Genomic DNA, 19,890 nt, shown 5'->3' with positions numbered 1-19,890 from the left:
TTTGTTTTTGATTAAGAAAGTCTTTTTACTTGAGAGTCAAGTTTGTGAGTCATATAAATAGGTTGTTGAGCCATGAGTCGAAACACATCAATTAAGAGAAGTTTGTTTGAGTTTTAGTTTGTGTGTGTTTTCATTAAGTCTTTGATATCAGATTTTCTACATCTGGTATCAGAGCAAGGTATCATATTTTAGGGATGTGGGTATGAGAAGTTAAGTTGAAGAAGATGACGATTTTAAGTTCAATCAAGGTGCCAGTGTTTGAAGGAAAAAACTTTGAACATTGGAGGTTGCAGATGGAGAATATTTTCACATACCAAGAGGTATGGGATATTGTGAAAGATGGTTATGCTGAACCAGCAGATGGAGTAGTACTTGAAGGAGTTGCGCTAACTCTGTTAACTGAAAACAGAAAGAAGAATTCTAAAGATACATATATTCTTCATCAGGGTATTCATGAATCTCTCATGGACAGAGTTATCTATATTAAGCAAGTTAAAGCAGCATGGGATGGTTTCGTTAGCTACTACACAGGGTCTGACAAAGTCAAGAAGGTTCGATTACAAACCCTAAAGAGAAAGTATGAATTATTGCAGATGGAAAATACTGAAACAATAACAGATTTTTTCTCAAAGATTTTGAATCTTTTCAATGAGATGAAGGCTAATGGTGATACTATAGAAGATTCAACAGTTGTTGAGAAGATATTAAGAAGTTTGCTTGAGAAATTTGAATCAAAGGTGACTGCTATAGAAGAATGCAACACAGTTGCAACTATGACTCTTAATGAGTTATTGGGTTCATTACAAGCCTATGAACAAAGATTGCTAGAGAAGACAGTTGCTGCAAAACAAGTTTAAGAAGCACTTCAAAGTCAAGTTAGCTGGAGAAACAACCAAGGAAAACCTAATGCTGGTAGGTCTCAAGGAAGATATAACAATGGTGGAAGATCTAATACTGGAAATTATCAAAGAAAACCAGTTGATAGATCAAAAATTCAGTGTTACAACTGTGGAGATTTTGGACACTTTGCTCCAGAATGTCCAAAACCTAGAAACACTACTGAAAATAACTATAAAGCAAATTTCAAAGCCAATATTGTTGAAAGTCAAGAAGAAGAAGAAACAGAAGAGCAGAAGATTGAAAACATATTACTAGCATGTCATACCCCAGAAGAACAACCTCAACTCAAGTGGTACTTGGATACAGGTTGCAGCAATCATATGTGTGGCATAAAAGATTTGTTTGAAAGCTTGGATGAGTCTATAAGATCCATAGTAAAGTTTGGAAATAGTTCAACAATTCCAGTTATGGGTAAAGGAAGAGTAAGAATTGTTCTCAAGAAGGGTTCTAAAGCATACATCATGGATGTATTTTATGTTACAGGTTTACATCAAAACTTGCTAAGTATGGGTCAATTGTCTGAAAGAGGATACTCTATGAATATTTACAATGGTTTATGTTTCATCAGAGATAGAAGAAGAAGATTGATAGCAAGGGTGGAGATGACTAAAAATAGACTATTTCCTTTGAATATTCAACATCAAAAGGAAAGATGTTACAGTAGCAGTGTTCATAATGATACTTGGATATGGCACAAGAGAATGGGTCATGTGAACTTTAACAGTTTGCAAACTTTAGCAAAGAATGAGATGGTGTCAGGTTTGCCTTTCATCCAAATTCCATAATCAAGATGTGAGAATTGTATCTTTGGGAAGCAGCATAGAGATCCATTTCCAGTCAACAAAGCTAGAAGAGCTGAGCAACATTTGGAGATTATTCATAGTAACTTGTGTGGTCCTATAAAAGTTACATCACATGGAGGTAATAACTATTTCATAACTTTCATTGATGATTTCAGTAGGAAAGCATGGGTATATTTGCTTAAACAAAAGAGTGATGCCTTTCATGCTTTTAGAAGTTTCAAAACATATGATGAGAAACAGATTGGTAAGAACATCAAGATACTAAGAACTGATAGAGGAACAAAATATACTGTAGTTGATAGTTTCATGGAAGAACGTGAAATTCTACATCAGCTAACAACAAGATATACACCTCAGCAGAATGATGTAGCTGAAAGAAATAACATAATCATAATAGAGATGGCAAGAACTATAAGAAGAACAAAAGATTTATCAAAGAATTTTTAGGGTTATGCAGTTGATACAACATTATATCTACTTAACAGATGTCCTACAAACAGTTTGAATAATAAGACACCAGAGGAAGCATGGAGAGGAATAAGACCAAGTGTAAGACATCTGAGAATTTTTTGGTGCATTGCATATGCACATGTGCCAAAAGAATTGAGAAAAAAGTTGGATGTAAGAGTGAAAAATGTATTCTTGTTGGTTACATTTCAGTGACTAAAGGATACAAGTTATATAACCCAGAAACTAGGAAGATAGTCATAAGAAGAGATGTGATATTTGATGAAGATTCACAATGAAATTGGAATAATGGATCAATAGTGAGTATTGATCCACATAACAATGGATCAACAACGACTGTTGATCCATATAATACTGGGTCAACAAGGGATGTTGATCCATCAACTGTCATCAGAACAGTTCCAATTGTAGTAGAGGAAGAAGTGCAAGCTCAAGACAATGTTGTTCCAATTGAAGAACACCATGAAGAAGCAAGAACTAAAGTAATAACACAACAAGAAAATACAAGATCAAGAAGAAAATATATTATACCTGCTAGGTTGAATGATTATGTTGTATCAAGAGATGATGAAGATACTGATGATGAAGTAATGAATTTTGCACTATTTAGAGATTGTGATCATGTAGCTTATGAAGAAGCTGCTAAAGAACAAGGTTGGATTCAAGCCATGAATGAAGAATTTGAGTCAATTGAGAAGAATAACACTTCCACCAGGAAAGAAACATATTGGTGTCAAATGGGTTTACAAAAAAAAAATTAGTCAAATGGTGAAAAAGAAATACTGAAAGAAAGATTAGTTGCTAAGGATATAGACAGAGACAAGGAGTTGATTATTCAGAATTGGTTGCACCAGTTTCAAGACTTGATACAGTAAGAATGATTATTGCTTTAGCTGCAAAAAAGAATTGGAATATTTTTCAGATGGAAGTGAAGTCAGCATTCTTGAATGGAGTATTGGAAGAAGAAGTTTATGTTGAACAACCAACTGGTTACATTGTGGAGGGGAAAGAGAATGAAGTATACAGGCTAAACAAAGTCTTATATGGTTTGAAACAAGCACCAAGAGCTTGGTATACAAGAATAAATTCTTATTTCATTAAAAAAGGGTTTAAAAGATGTCCACATGAGCATACTTTGTATTTGAAAGCTGATGATCTTGGCAATCATATTATAGTATGTTTATATGTTGATGATCTCATATTTACTGGAAATAGCTCTGAGATGATCAAGGAATTCAGGGAGGATATGGTGAAGGAGTTTGAGATGACAGATCTTGGTTTGATGTCATACTTTCTTGGTATTGAAGTAAAACAAACTAAAAGAGGAATTTTTATTAATCAACAAAGGTATGCTGAAGGAATTTTGAAACGTTTCAAGATGGATAATTCCAATTTTGACACCAGTAGAAGAGAGATTGAAGTTGACAAAAGATGCAACAGGTGAGCTAGTGAATTCAACGGAATTTAAATGTCTTGTAGGATGTTTAAGATACTTAACTGCTACAAGACCAGATATCATGTATGTAGTTGGATTGGTTAGTAAATTTATGGAAGAACCTAGACAATCACATCTAAAAGCTGCAAAACGCATTCTGAGATATATTAGAGGAAAAACTAGCTTGGAAATTTTATATAATGTTTCAGAAGATCCAAAGTTGGTTTGTTTTACTGATAGTGATTGGGCTGGAGATACAGAAGGAAGAAAGAGTACATCAGGTTATGGGTTTCAGTTTGGAACTGGATTTTTCTCTTGGTCATCAAAGAAGCAACAAGTTGTTGCATTATCTACAACAGAAGATGAATATATAGCTGCTAGCAATTGTGCTACACAAGCTGTATGGTTAAGAATGATGTTGAAATCATTGTTTCAAGAACAAACAACACCAACAACAATAGTTTGTGATAACAAGTCGACAATATCACTAACTAAAAATCTTGTACTTCATGGGAGAAGTAAACACATTGATATTAAGTATCACTACATCAGAGAGCTTGTCAGTAACAAAGAGATAGTTGTGGAGTTTGTTGAAAGTGAAGAGCAAGTAGCTGATATTTTCACCAAGTCTTTGAAGTCTAACATTTTCATTTACTTGCGTGGAAATCTTGAAATGATTAGCAAAGAGTATCTTGGTTTTAAGGGAGGATGTTGAAGAATAAACCAAGATACTATGAAGAAGACAGAATGGATAAACAAGTATTGTTGATCCAATAGTATGGATCAACTATGAGAGTTGACATAATGTCGTTGGATAAACAGTTACAGTTGATACAATGTGAATGGATAAACAAGAGTTGTTGATCCATGGTACGGTTTTTAGAAGTTTGCTTGGGTTACAAGTAATACCTGTTTTAAGAATTTGTTCACGTGAGAATTATCTAGAAGTTTCTTGTTAGAGTTTGTTTTTGATTAGGAAAGTCTTTTTACTTGAGAGTCAAGTTTGTGAGTCATATAAATAGGTTTTTGAGCCATGAGTCGAAACACATCAATTAAGAGAAGTTTATTTGAGTTTTAGTTTGTGTGTGTTTTCATTAAGTCTTTGATATCAGATTTTCTACATCTGGTATCAAATCAAGGTATCATATTTTAGGGATGTGGGTATGAGAAGTTAAGTTGAAGAAGATGACGAGTTTAAGTTCAATCAAGGTGCCAGTGTTTGAAGGAAAAAACTTTGAACATTGGAGGTTGCAGATGGAGAATATTTTCACATACCAAGAGGTATGGGATATTGTGAAAGATGGTTATGCTGAACCAACAGATGGAGTAGTACTTGAAGGAGTTGCGCTAACTCTGTTAACTGAAAACAGAAAGAAGAATTCTAAAGCTACATATATTCTTCATCAGGGTATTCATGAATCTCTCATGGACAGAGTTATCTATATTAAGCAAGTTAAAGCAGCATGGGATGCTTTGGTTAAATACATAATGCTAGAACATGTTTACAACAAACCATAACTAGTCCAACTCTCATGTTTCTAGGCCTATAAATCATAATGTTATGTTCTGTCATGGTGTGAGTTGTTTGGGTATTTTCCTAGCACGATTGTCATGGTGAAAATGCCTTGTTTGAGGCACGATAGGGAATGGACTACATGGGGAATTCCACGTTAAAATTGTAGTAATATAAGGTGTCGTAATAGAAGGGGACTAATGAAGTACCAACAGCATGTCAGTAAATTTCGGGCTAAAATCGGTCCATTATCAGTAAATATCGGTCACGATACTCGATAGTATACCTAGTATACATCGGTCACGATCCACAATCAAATCAAAATTCAGTAAACTCAAAAATCAAAATTCAGTATATATCGGTCACGATCCCAAAGGAAATTTTGTTTGGGATTTATTTCCAATTGCCATATGTTGGAGAATTTGGAAGGAGAGGAACGAAAGAACTTTCAACGGTAAGGAAATGCTCATAGACAATCTAATTCTGGAAATCAAAGCTGACATTTTGTATTGGGCGCAGCCGTCGAGAACGCTAGATGGAGTGATTTTTGAAGATCTTGTTTTCAGATGGGAGGAACTGATGAGAAAGCGAAAAGTTTCTGTTTGTTTGGGATTGCACTGTGACCAACTTTATGGATCACAATGTTTAGATTTTTATGGATCACAATGTTTAGATTTTACCGGTGTATTTTTTATTCTTTTACCGTATTATCTATATATATCTTTATTTTTGCTGATCAAAAAAAAAAAGATTAAAATTACTGCCCTGATTTACAATCGATCAAGATGAAATTGCGTTCTGGCAAGAAAACTTGTTCATCTCCCAAGAAAAAAACTACAATAACACAACTTGAAGAGAATTTATTGCTTGAAATATTTAGTTTGCTATCTTTCAACTCAATCTTTAGATTCAGGTGCGTCTCAAGGGGATGGGCTTCTCTTCTCTCCGACTGTCGTTTCATGAACAAATGGAGTCAGATCAATGGCTCTCAATCTTTCCCGTGGCTCGTTTATCACTCTAAGATGGATTTCGGGATCTCATATTCAAAATCATCAGCGAGTTCAGAACTCATATCAGGTAATCGACATGGGTTTTCCTTTAAGTTTTTGAATCCAAACCCCAATTTAGAAAACAACATAATAGACCTGCTAGGTGTAACGGTCTGGTTTTATGTTGTTCATCAAGTAAGGAGTATTATTATGTTTGCAATCCCCTTACAAAACAGTGGGTTTCACTTCCTCCAACTCCTCCTATGTCCACCACCACCACCATTGCTGCTTTTACTAGTGAGTCTATTTCATCCAATACTTGTTATAAGGTTGTGCTCATGCCAGTGTCTGATATGGAATTGAGGAAAATTAACATTCAAGTTTTCTCTTCTGTTGTGGGTAAATGGAATATCTATCAAGTGTCACACCCTAAGCCTAGGGGTTATTTCTTTGACTTCGACTTCGAGAGTTTAATTGTCGTAAATGGACAAATATATTGGATGGACGGGAAAGATATATTATCTTACGATCTAAACAATAACAATAGCATTCAAACCGGTGGCCAACAATGTAGGTTGATGAACTTCCCTGTCTTGTCAGGAAATTATAATGATGAAAGCGACATTTTTTGTCTAAAGGAGTACAGAGGTTTGTTATGTTTTCTTGCAATTTCGAAAACCTCGAGGTATTTGTCTGTCTGGGTGTTTGAGGAGGATTGGAATATAGTGCACAAGGATATTGTGTTGCTTGATTTCGTAGCGGGAATGTATAGAAGATACAATATGGAAGAGTATGAGGCTTTTGAAGAAGTTGACAGTGAAAGTGAAAGTAACTATTGCGACAAAGAAAATGGGGCTATTGAAGAAGTTGAGGTTATAGGTTTTAGTCCAGTCGATGCAAATGTGATTTTGTTCGGTTGTAATGATGGAGTTTGGGCCTACGACATTGAAAGTACAAAATCCGAAGAGCTCATCGAGCCTTCGTTCATGGCTACGACAAATTTGGTTGGAACTCGTTATCGCGTCTACAACTCATTTGCTATAAAGACAATGCCAACAGTGCTTCCATCACCTTCGTGGAAAAGCATACCAGGTAATGCTACTGAATCCAGTTGTTCTCTTCATTCTACAAACTTAATTAAGAATTTCCTTGAAAGTTATGGTTTCTTGCTATTCAATCACAAACAATTTTAGAATTGTGCTGCATTAACTATTATGTATCTACTTGTTTTAGAAAAGAATATGATACCTTGGTTTTTGTATTTTAAGATTAGAGAAAAAGGAAACATGTTTCTCTGCAACTGTTGACAAAAGACAGATTCTGACTCTTATTTCAGTTATAATGGATCAACAAGGGCATCGACAGTCCTCAGCTGTGGGGATGGTTGCAAGTGCAAGTCAAATGTCATACGGAGCAGCTCAATCTCCAGCTAACAAATAATAGCCTCTTGCAGGCTCTATTCACTCTCCAGAGACTCCAGATGAAGTTATAGCAAACACGTCAGTTATTTGGCACTTGGTCATGCTTAGCGATGTGGTGTACGCCTACCAATCACATGAGTAACCAGTCTTTACGGAATTTGGGTGTACGCCTACCAATCACATGTGTCTACTGTTGACATTATTTTTTCTTGGTAAACTTTTTATCGTATAGTTTAAACATCGGATTAATCTTTCTTTTAATTGATTGTGTTGCTTCAGATAGCATTTACTGAATTAATATACCCATGTTCACTCTCTGCATATATTGGACAAGCTGGCATTTTACAAATCTACTTCTGGTAAGAAAAAATTAGTTTAGTTTAAATTTCTTAATTGAAAGGTCAACTGAATAATTACACGATGAATTGTATGTTCTGTCGGTTGCAGAAACATGTATACTTTGTGTATATCTGTACTAGCATCAGTCATTACTAGTAATGATTTCTGCAACATTTTTGTGGCTATGAGTTGCTTCCACATTCCAGAAACAAACTTATTGCTGATGTTGGCATGTGTTTTGGTTGTTATCGGGGGTTCAAAGAAACTATGGGAACGCTATGGTTAGTCTATTTATATCCCCGTGTTGTCTGTACAGTAGAAGTTAATAAGTAAATAGGGTACCTACACTAGTATGCTCCTGTTGGCACTTGATTTGCTTAGGTATACCAGAGCTTGAGTAACTCCAATTCGTTGCCTATTGCTGATACAATCCTCTATCTATACTGCAGTCTTTACATCTTGAAGAATCCTGTGAATAATAACTAGAGTACTAGCACTTGTCTGGCGGAACACATAGCCCTGGTTTTGAAACCGTGGTGGAGACCCGACCACACAATAAACGTGGTGTGATTACTCCTTAAAGAAATCTAGCTAGGTGTGAGCATTTTCCATGTGAAATCACTTTGCGCTCTTTATAGGACTGCTACCCAGTCTTCTACTTTTTCTCCACCATAATACTAAACAATGACACTCTTTACAGGTTCTCCACTATAAATTAAACAAACTGTAGAAAATCCCAGCTCTGATGATAATATATTCCCAGCGTTGACGATTACAGTTTACTAATATGTTTTTTCTTTTTCTTTCTACTTTATCGCTTCTTCCTTTGCGGTTCGACAACTTTTATTACAAAAACTCCTCTTTAAGGTGCAGTTAGAAACCCCAAATACCAAACTAGTGCACTTGTTTCCAATCTATCAAGATGAATTTGGGTTCTTCTTCTTCTTCTCTTGGGACAACTCCAAACACAAAATTAACAGATGATATCTGGTTTGAAATATTTCTTCTTCTTCCTTTCATATCAATCTTTAAATTGAGGAGTGTTTCCAAGGTATGGTCTTCTCTTCTCTCAGACCCTCATTTCATTAGTAAATGGGTTCAACTCAATGTCTCTGATAAACTCCCATGGTTGGTATATCATAATATTAATCAGGCTGATATTCAGTTGAAATTTTTACTTTTCACATTCAAAATCACTGAGTTCAGAATTCATATCAGGTAATCAACATGGGTTTTCTTTTCGGTTTTTGAATCCAGAATCCAATCCAGAGAACAACAGGATTTACCTGGTAGGTTCTAGTAATGGTTTGGTTTTATGTACATCAAGTTATGCGAGACCGAACTTAAGACCAAGGGACTATTATGTATGTAATCCACTTACACATGAATGGGTTTCACTTCCTCCAGCTCCTAGTTCCACTACCCCAATTGAGGTTGTTATTGGTTTTACTTGCGAGGCTGTTTCATCTACTACTAGTTACAAGGTTGTGGTTATCCCAAGATTTGGCAAGCCATCCAACAAAGTTAACATTGAAATATTTTCTTCTCATGTGGGTGAATGGAATGTCTATGAAGTTTCAGGCATCAAGGATTCTATTGGTTGTTACGCTTTGGTTATAAGTGGAGTACTGTACTGGAATGGAGTGAAAGGTATACTAGCTTACAATCTGAACGACAATAACATTGAAACACAACCTTACTTGAATCATATCCGTTCTATTAGCTCGTACCTCTGTAAATTTCAAAAGAGAAAACAATTTAGAAAGTGGTGGCCAGCAGTGTAGGTTGATAGACTTCCCTGATTTGGAATCAGAAAATTCTAATGGTGAAAGTGACATTTACTGTCTTGGAGAGTACGAAGGTTTGCTTTTTTATGCTACAATCGTGTCAAGCCAGAAGACTTTGGGCGTTTGGGTGTTTGAGGGGGTCTGGCGCTTGCTGCACAAGGATATTGACTTGCCTGATCTTGTAGCAGAAGTGACTAAAAGGTTTTATGTGAATGAGTACGAAGATGCAGAAGGAGAAGAAAGTGCAGTTGCCTATCGTGAAGAAGAAAATATGGTTATTAAGGAAATCGAGATTTTAGGTTTCAGTCCGGTGGACAAAAATGTTATCTTGCTCAGGTACAAGTACGGCATTTGGGCATACAACATTCAAACTGGAGGACACGAAGAGCTCGTTGAGCCTTCTTTTGTGGCGAAGACTCATTCAGGTTATCGTGTTCATAACTCTTACGGAACTTGCTATAATGTCCACTGCCCATTTGCTCTAAAGGCAATGCCAACAATGCTTCCACCACCTTCATGGGAAAACACTTCTTCAGTTAAGGTTCGTGCCTCAAATAAAAAAACACAAGCTGGCCTATTCAGTTGTTTTTGCTCTTTCTATAAACATATCTAAGAAATCATTGTTGTGTGTTCTATATTATACGCATACCAAGTTGCCTACCTTCTTATGTCTTTTTGAAATCTTTTAGCACATTCATTTTGTTGGGTCATTTGGGAGATGGATATTGAATCTAATTCTAACAAGTTGTGCCCAAATCTGGGTTTATATCAGAAAGAAAAAGACAGGACAATCATTTAGTTTTTCTTTTATTGAGAAAAAATCAAAATTAATCACCAAGTGCCAAGGAGGCAGAAAAAGAACAAACACTCAACCATCAGAATAGGAGGCTGATGGTGCCAAATCAAGAAGCTTAGTTGGTGGCAAAGTAAAATGTAAAATCTTTGCCTCCCAAACCCCTACATGATTACAAACAATACAGATTGGTATTACATTTTTATGTATTATTGTTGGTTATGATTAGCAGTTAGAAACCTTGCTGGATGAGTGCCTTTGACCAGCACCAGATACATCATCATCCGGAATGTATTTACCCCAGAACCAGTGCTTCTTCCATACACTGTTCATCTCTTCAATAGGCACATTCTTAGTCTCAGGCAAGAAGAAGAAAATGAAGAGAGTCATTATGAAGACGAAGCCACCAAAGAAAAAGAATAGGCCAAACTTCATGTAGCAAAGCATGGCGAGGAAAGCTTGGGCAATGATAAAGGTGAAGAACATGTTAACTGATACACTGATGGCTTGTCCTGCTGATCTTATCTCTAGTGGGAAGATCTCACTAGGCACCAACCAGCCCAAGGGACCCCATGACCACGCAAATGCAGCAACATAAGCACATATCAAAATCAATACCAGATAGGAACTCGACTTTGACATGGATCCCACGCCTTCTACTCCAAATTTCATGGCGAGGACGACTCCAACAAGGATCTATTTAGGTAAGTTTATATACAAAAATGTATTAGCATCATATGCATATGTGCAAGGGAAAGACAAATTGTAGCTAGTAAGATTTTTAATTACCTGGCAAATGAGCATCTGAATTCCACCTTGCAGGAATAATACTCTGCGGCCGAGTTTGTCAACTGTGCTCATAGAAACAAAGGCTGCAAACATATTGACAAGTCCAGTAATAACCGCAGACATGAGGGATGCATCATCACCAAAGCCCAAAGTTTTAAACAGGACTGGCGCGTAGAACATGATGACGTTGATACCAGTTAGTTGTTGGAAAAATGGAATCAATATAGCCATGGTCAGTTGTGGCCTGTACTGCGGCTGCAATATGTTTCTCCATGGGTGTTCAATCTTCTTTGCTGCGTTGCTCGCATCGGCAAGGTCTTGAAATTCGTCCTCGACTTGCTGACTCCCGCGAATTTTCTGCAGCATAACTTTACCCTTCTCCTGATGGCCTCTTTCAAGGAGCGAGTTTGGTGTGTCTGGAAGGAAAAAAGGCTCCAACAGTCATCATGATTGCAGGTACCGCTGCAAGAGCCAACGAAAGCCTCCATCCATATGTTGGAGAAATTACTAATAATGTAACTGAGAAGATGATACTTAGCTCAAAATAATGTTGCTGATGTTGCTGCACAGAAAATGTAGAGGCACGTAAACTACGCTGTCCTAAAGGCAATATCGCCTGCCACTCCTCTGAGATGCTACAGCAGTTGGCGAGTCACCTCCAGGATACAACTACAGTTAGTACCCCTCAATGTAGCATACAATGAGGGTACCCTTAGAGCTTGGCAGAACTTAAAAACAGTAGAAGAGATGTTTACAGAAAAACAGAGGAAGAGTAGAAGAGATATTTCTCTGTGGTGTGTGTTTTCTGAGCTTACAACTACTCTCTTATATAGTGTTTGTGTAGTTACAAACAAGAAAGAAAACCCATGCGTATGACAGTCAAAGAAAACCCATGCGTATGACAGAAATACTGGTCATGTTGGGTTAAAGATAGTGCATGGAGCAGTGTGTTGCTGCCAAGCCAAATACGTACAGACAAGGGAGCCAGGACAAAACACGTACAGACAAAGAAGCCAAGACAAGCACGTTCAGACAAAGAAGTCAGGACAAAACACGTGCAGACAAAGAAGAGATTCTTCTACTTGTGTGGAAAACACGTACCAAAAATTTCAGCAAAAAGATAGGATCTAATGAACCCACACCCACACCCACACCCGGACCAGGACCCGAGCCCGTCCCGACCGACTGGACGGACGGCGGCGGCGTGCGTGCTTCTGTGCGAAGCACCGCGCGTACGGGAAAGACAACCTTGCCCTAGTCTAGGCCTTCCCTCAAAGCACAAAAGTCTAATGACCCAAGGGCCATGCCCTTATAGCCAATTCTATGGTATTTAAGTCTAAAACTCTTTAGATTTTAGTCAATGTGGGACTATTGTTTTATCTATTCAAATGAAAAAACAATTAATGGGCAATAGGTCTAGGGATCAAAACATAGTCCATGTAAAAAATTGGTATTTTTTAAAGCGTTTTTTCTAACAATCCCCCACATGAAAGATAAAACATATCGACGAAATACGAGAAAACATAATACATCAATATTAGGCTAAGGTGTCCCAGAGATTGAACCTTAACTTAGTGAGAGGTTACCGGAACTGCTTGTTGTTACGGTGAACACCATGTCTTGAACCGTCAACAGTGAGTGCAATTCAGAAATAACAACCACACTTTGATATCTCAAAGAAAAAGAAAGCTGCCAAGCTCTTGCCGTTGTGCCCGTTTTGGCCGTGGGCTAAATCCCGGACTTAATGAATGTCTCTAGAGAAAAAGATCAAATTCTCATAGGAAGCGGCCCCACTTCCAACATCCACATAGGTGAGTCCATTAAGAGTGTCCTGCCACACTCCGCTTTAAGCAAAGCCATGGAACTCATTAAGATCTTGACAGATCATCCTAAAACATGCAGGCAACACTATCATACGGTTACACCATAGGGAGGGACAAAGATAGTGTTTTCTCTCGACATCACCAAAAATTAGTTATCTCATTGAACCTTGATCTTGGAGCTCCATTCACAAGGTTGAGTGTCCTTCATGGCGATTTATTCTATGATCTTGAGTCCCATCCCCTTCGATGTGGATCTAACTACCTCTCTAGATAACCCTTTCGTCAAAGGATCTGCAATATTCTCTTTAGACTTTACAAAGTCTATAGAGATGATGCCAGTAGAGAGTAGTTGTTTCACTGTCTTGTGTCTTCTTCGAAGATGTATCGACTTTCCGTTGTATACACTATTCTTTGCGCATCCAATAGCAGCTTGACTGTCACAGTGGATTGCGATCGAAGACACAGGCTTGGGCCAGAGTGGAATTCCACCCAGGAAACCTCGTATCCATTCAGCTTCCTCTCCAGCTTTCTCCAAGGCTATAAACTCAGACTCCATGGTGGATCGGGCTATACATGTCTGTTTGGTAGACTTCCATGACACAGACGCACCACCAAGTGTGAAGATGTACCCACTAGTGGATTTGCACTCATCTGAGTCTGATATCCAATTAGCATCACAATACCCTTCTAGCACAGCAGGATACTTCCCAAAACTTAAGCAATAGTTTGAAGTTCCTCTCAGGTACCGTAGAACTCTGTAGAGAGCATTCCAGTGATCATGCCCAGGGTTGCAAGTGTACCTGCTTAATCTACTCACAGTATAGGCAATATCAGGTCTTGTACAGTTCATTAAATACATAAGACTGCCAATAACACGAGAATACTCAAGTTGATAAATACCCCCACCCTTGTTCTTTTTCAATTTGCAATTGGGATCATAAGGAGTAGTTGCAGGTTTAGCATTTTCATGATTAAAGAGAATATTGCAGATCCTTTGACGAAAGGGTGACTCACAAAGAAGTCAGGACAAAACACGTGCAGACAAAGAAGAGATTTTTGGTACGTGTGGAAAACACGTACCAAAAATTTCAGCAAAAAGATAGGATCTAATGCACCCACACCCACACCCGGGCCCGACCGACCGGACGGCGGCGGCGTGCGTGCTTCTGTGCGAAGCACCGCGCGTACGGGAAAGGCAACCTTGCCCTAGTCTAGGCCTTCCCTCAAAGCACAAAAGTCTAATGACCCAAGGGCCATGCCCTTATAGCCAATTCTATGGTATTTAAGTCTAAAACTCTTTAGATTTTAGTCAATGTGGGACTATTGTTTTATCTATTCAAATGAAAAAACAATTAATGTGCAATAGGTCTAGGGATCAAAACATAGTCCATGTAAAAAATTGGTATTTTTTAAAGCGTTTTTTCTAACACCATATCCACCCTTGATCTGGTTTGTCCCGTAGTTCACAAGATTCGCAACCAATATTCCGATAGTGGTAGCCAATTGAAATCCCATAAGGAGTGCTCCTCTCAGTTTTGCAGGTGCCATCTCTGACAGATAAACAGGAACTGACTGATTGGCATACCCAACACCGATACCGAGTAATATGCGACCAATGATGAGCATTGCAACGTTCACTGCAGCACCATTTACTGCTGAACCAATCAAAAATACGACCCCTCCCACGATCATAGAAATTCTTCTCCCGAAGATTCTAGTTGTTGCAGATGCAAAAAAAGGAAGCAACCAAAGCGGCAATGTACAGAGAAGAAGTAAAACTTGGGGAAAATTGGGAAAATGCCCCAATATGGGGTGCAATGTTGGAAATCTGCCCCAACATTTAAAAGTTCGGAAAAATGCCCCATTCCGTCAAAAACTCAGTTAAGTCACATGTGTGAGCCCACACACGCGAATAAAAAGACAAATACGTCCTTCAAAATTCACGGTTAAGGGTTCAAAATCCAGGATTGAGGGTTTAGGGTTCATGTTTAAGGTTCTGGTGGTGGAAGCGGCGGTATTAATGGTAGTTCTGGTGGTGATGGTGGCTTTACGCATGTGACTTAACTGGGTTGGATGTCAAAGTTAACGAAATGGGGCATTTTTCCAACTATTTTTAACGTTGGGACAGATTTCCAACATTGCATCTCATATTGAGGCATTTTTCCAATTTTCCCTAAAACTTGTTAATAACTGGCTATCCAATTTGCAGTATTGATTTTCATGACTGCTATCATCTTTCATAGTTTTGTACACCGATGGAAAGAACTTCTTAAGGAACACATCCATGGATGTTACTCCTCCTGAAATCCCCAAATCATAACCAAAGATGAGACCACCAGTCGCGGCTACCAGACAGGTAACGAACACGAACATGGTAATGTTCCCACCATAATCCTTTGTACTTCCTTGGATAGCCATACCTCCTGCCATTTTACTGCAATTCTAATAAGAACTTACTGATCTTTCTTTGACCACCAGCACTGCAATGGGGCACAGTTAATCTTTGAATTTTGAGTGATTTTTGATTTGTGTTGTGTTGGAGTGTACTCTTATATATAATCTCAACAATCTTCTGAAATTATCCAAATTTTGTCAACGTCAGATTGTTGCATCTCTATCTATCCACAACAACAAAAATGGAAACAAATTAGCTGGTAATGGATATATAGAGTCGATTATGGCAAAACAATTAAGTTGCAAGATCTTTTCCAATCAATGAAATCTTCGGGTTTAAAGAGTGTTTATCCGTACAGGATAAGGACTACGGAACTGAGTAGGCAGCAAGTACATATATCCGTGGCAATTAATTTGCATTTAAGCTGCGCAAGGGATGTAATTAGAAATGAGCTGTGAGTTAATTATTTGTGAGTCACTCTATCCACTTCCGCAGAAACTCACGCAATGCCTATCTTGCATGTCATTGGCAATTTTCATAACTTTATTTTGGTAATCAAATTATTTTTAGGCATGTATACTTCTACTTCCACAGGCTCAACCATATGGCGGGGGTCTACGTACAAGAAAGAACTAGTTTTGGAATGTGTATGGTCCACGGACGAGTGTTCACGAAATCGGACTCAATTTAGACGAGGTGCTGCCACCATTTCTTTTGTTTAACTGCAACACGGACATCCCATTCGGCATCAATTTTTTTCCTTTCTTTTATAACTTGATATAAATCTAACTCTTTTAAAATCCTAAGCTCATAAGGCTCCACGTTGAACGGTGATCCTCACCCACTCACAGAATTACTCCGTTTCACTATTTCTCATGAAATAAATTTTTTTTTTTTATTTTTTATCCCGAAAAAAAGAAACAAACGAAACAAAGAAAAACCTAAGAAACCCTAGGAACAAACCTAGATTTTCTTCCGAAACAAATCGTCATTAATTTTTCTATTCTTTCTGCAGCCTTCTTCCTCTCCTCTCCATGTTCTACTTCTCTCCATTTAATTCATCATCGTTTTCCTTTTTTTTTTTTTTTGATTATATACTAATGGTTTCTTTTACAGATTTTGATGTGGCTTCGGGATACGATGATTCTGAACACTGAGGAGGTCGAGCTAACGGGAAAACACAAGAGGAAGTCGAGCTGCTGGTCTGTTAGTGACTCTTGGAGATGGAGAAGTGGATTGCTGCCTATGAGGAAGAGAAGGTACAGGTGAAGTTGACAAACTACGGTAGTGTGCCAACTGATTTTCAAATTGTCAAGGTTCTTCTTTTGTTCTTTCCCCTTGATAAACAACAAAATCTTGACAATATTTCGTAAACACTACCCTTATTACTAATTCATCTATTTTTTATCTTGATTTTTTCCACAGGTATTTCAATTGTTAGTAGAGTTTGTTTCTTACTTTCTCATTTTTTGTTGTATGATCATTCTGATTTCGTAGGTGATACATGTATCTGCAACAATAGAGGAGATCACCATGAAAGCCTGTAGTTCGATTTTAACATATGTAATACCTTGAGTCATATAAAGTTTCAATTTTTGTTTTCTTGACTGTTTTGGCTAAATAATGCCACCATGTGTGTGAAAGCATTGAACAAATTATCGGGCTTAACAAGTTTGGTCGTAGTTGTTCTGGAGGAATTCGAAACTTATGAATATGCAAGACGGTGTACATTCAAGGTAATTGCGTTATAAAGTTTCTGCTATGGTTTTCGTTTTTCGTTTTATTTCTCTAAATCTCTTATACATTACCTATTTATGCATGTTTCAGTATCATTACTAATGATTGGGTTATGAACTCTTCATACTTGGTGAAACGATATGCATGCGATCTTTTCTAAAAGGTCATACTCTGTAGTGTTATTATATTTTTAGAGGTTAAGAGTTATGCTTAAAACATCTGATATTCAAAGGAATTTCATGGGCAGTAAACTGGGGAAAGGCTGTTTTATTTTCTTTGTCAGATGATTGCAACCATTTAATAGTCGCTAAAGATGGTACAAGTTGAAATAGCTCCAGAGGTTATTGAACGTAGCTTTAGTGGGCACATTAAGTGATTCATCAAAATAAATAAGAACTATAGGTCCTTGGCGATAGGTTACTTCGATGGTAGCTATTTCATCTACCTAATGAACTTTCCAATGAGAAGCCAAGTGGGGTATGTGGCAAGTGATCAGACTATACCATATACAAGTACATTTCAATAAAGTCAAATTTAAAATGTGGTAGTTAGCTAGGCTTATCTTGGTATCATGTTGTGGCTTATAGGTGCCTGAAACTATTGATGGTGCCATTCTCTAGAGACACTGGAGCTGTGATATTCGTCTACTCTTATACCTTTCACTTTTGCTCCATAAGCCATTCTATGTGCTGTTGCGAGCTCACTGACTACAACAAAGTATTCTTATACCTTGACAAGATTAATGCTGCTATCGATAGAGCAAATGCTGCTCACCATTTGCATCATTTTTCTTCATCTAGGTAGAAGGTAGTTTTTCTCTTGGTAACCCAAGAAAGCATCAACAAAAAAACACGACTCAGTTTCCTTTGGGATTTTACCTTTATTGTGCCAATTAGTTTGTGCTGAGTGGAGCAGTAAATACTGAATTGCGTATTATTATTTTTATATATTTTTTATCAATAATTTTATATAGCAATTGTACTTTGCAGGTGGATTCATTCTTCTACAGGGATCCTGACGAAGCCAAGGATCAGGAAACAGATGAGGGTGCTGCTCCAGTGGCCTATTTTGGTGTTGCTGATAGGATTTCTAATGATCAATGGGGTGGTGATACCCAATGGGAAGGTGAGTTGCTGCTCCATCCCTTGCTGTTGGTACACATTGGACTGATGCGGGTTAGATTTCTTTACGTTCTTCTTTACATAGTCATCACTCTCTTAATTGTTCTCTTACCAGTTAGCGGTGGTATGATCAATCATTCATTGTTATTGTTTTTTAATAGAGGAAAAGAAACCCATCATCATCTTGCATACCCTCTATTAAGTTCTCAATTTCCTCTATGCATGTTAGATTTCAACATATAAAGAGAAAACAAACCCATTATCATCTAGCGTACGCTCTACCATAGTTTGTCGATGGAAAGTATGAGACAAATTCAAAATTAACTGGAGTAAGAGAATGTCAAGATGATTACAAAAGAAAATTAAAAAGATTTGTATCAAATTTGGTGTTGCTGGTAGCACCTAATTTGTATCAAATTTGGTGTTGCTGGTAGCACCTAATGGCATTTTTGTTTGCTAATTGTATGAATTTTTAAACTAAATCCTTTGTTGTCGAATCCAGGTATAGAAAGGAATCTAGACCAAAGAACAAGGCGAAACAAGAAACAGTTTTGGAAGCAATCACATCAATTCAACCAAACAAAAATGATCCCTCATGTGTCGTCCAACTCTCTTAGCAGAAATGTTAGGTACTTTGGATATATTTTTAAGTGAATGAGAACTTATTTCCTCTATACTTCCAGATCATTGTCAATCTTTTTAGTAATACCCCTTTGACATGATTTAGGGATTCACTTACTTTCCCCCCTGCTTTCGCTTTCTCCATTAAGGAATAAATATGTTTTTAATTCTCATTTTTGAAGGATTTCAGATCGCTTTCTTAGACCTTCATTTCTTAGACCTTCATTATTTATTTACCCTTAAGATTGCTCATCTCAGAATTTGACCTGAATCTAATTAAGGGACTAGATAACTCATCTTTCGCTTTTATGTCTTGAATTTGTTGTATGTATATATGACTTCTATGATGTTAGGGTTTGTTTCCATTATTCCGATTCCAATCATAAAATTTGTATTCTTCGTCTAATAGTTTAGACAATTTTGGAAAGAATGTTTCATTTCCATAGTTGATGTTCTTGACCCTAAAGAAGAAACAAAATTAAGAATCTTTACAATCCTACCAATAATCATTAGCTTAGTTAAAGTTATATGCTTGGGGTTTAAATGGGCTTCTGACTCCTTCATGTTTGTTAGGCTAAGAAAAAGAAAAGTATTGTCATCACATTTTCATTAGGAAAAAAGAAACTGGAGAAAAACAAATAAGGAAGATGGGGAATACAATGAAATCTCTAAAGAATAGAACACTAAAGAGTGATATCGAGATACTTTCTGCTCTTGCTGATACTTTTTTGTTTTTTGTTTTTTGTTTCGTTAGACATGCTCGAGGCCTTGCAGCGCACACTTGAGGGGAGCCAGATTTCTGTTGCTTATGGGAAACATAAAGCCCAAGGGTTAATTTTGGTTTCACATGCTTTTTTGTTTATTAATATGGATGTTTCCACTCTTTGGTACTACGATACAAATAGTGAATTTTCTGTATTGACCAAGTATATATTAATTAATAAGTACATTGGTTA

At 37.3% G+C, this 19,890-nt stretch overlaps 2 protein-coding genes and 1 pseudogene across 15 annotated transcripts; 2 read left to right on the top strand and 1 right to left on the bottom strand.

Annotated features, from left to right (window-relative positions):
• Positions 1–5,344: 5,344 nt before the first annotated feature.
• LOC113281937 lies at positions 5,345–9,597 on the top strand. 3 transcript variants are annotated; one of them, XR_003326428.1, is made up of 3 exons: positions 5,345–7,200; positions 7,445–7,741; positions 8,318–9,597. XR_003326428.1 is itself a non-coding variant. In XM_026530847.1 (3 exons), the coding sequence occupies exons 1-3, from the start codon at positions 5,905–5,907 to the stop codon at positions 7,546–7,548; spliced, it is 888 nt and encodes a 295-aa protein (XP_026386632.1). In that variant the 5' UTR covers positions 5,345–5,904; the 3' UTR covers positions 7,549–7,823. The 3 variants fall into 3 exon arrangements, 2 of the variants coding, with proteins under 2 accessions (XP_026386632.1, XP_026386631.1); XM_026530847.1 differs by lacking the exon at positions 8,318–9,597 and having other exon boundaries at positions 5,345–6,196; positions 6,709–7,200; positions 7,445–7,823; XM_026530846.1 differs by lacking the exon at positions 8,318–9,597 and having other exon boundaries at positions 7,445–7,823.
• A 1,004-nt stretch (positions 9,598–10,601) lies between these two features.
• LOC113277534 lies at positions 10,602–15,490 on the bottom strand (annotated as a pseudogene).
• An 883-nt stretch (positions 15,491–16,373) lies between these two features.
• On the top strand, positions 16,374–19,890 carry LOC113281935. Of its 12 annotated transcripts, none has more exons than XM_026530838.1 (6): positions 16,374–16,491; positions 16,572–16,771; positions 16,953–17,018; positions 17,139–17,191; positions 18,182–18,317; positions 19,689–19,890. In XM_026530838.1, exons 2-6 carry the CDS (start codon positions 16,679–16,681, stop codon positions 19,767–19,769), a joined length of 429 nt encoding a protein of 142 aa, XP_026386623.1. In that variant the 5' UTR covers positions 16,374–16,491; positions 16,572–16,678; the 3' UTR covers positions 19,770–19,890. The 12 variants fall into 12 exon arrangements, 8 of the variants coding, with proteins under 8 accessions (XP_026386623.1, XP_026386624.1, XP_026386629.1 ...); XR_003326426.1 differs by adding an exon at positions 18,816–18,942 and having other exon boundaries at positions 16,380–16,714; positions 17,100–17,191; XR_003326427.1 differs by adding an exon at positions 18,816–18,942 and having other exon boundaries at positions 16,380–16,720; positions 17,100–17,191.

This window comes from Papaver somniferum, chromosome 5, assembly GCF_003573695.1.
Source record: "Papaver somniferum cultivar HN1 chromosome 5, ASM357369v1, whole genome shotgun sequence".
Lineage (NCBI taxonomy): Eukaryota > Viridiplantae > Streptophyta > Magnoliopsida > Ranunculales > Papaveraceae > Papaver > Papaver somniferum.
This window is presented reverse-complemented; position numbering and strand designations above follow the sequence as displayed.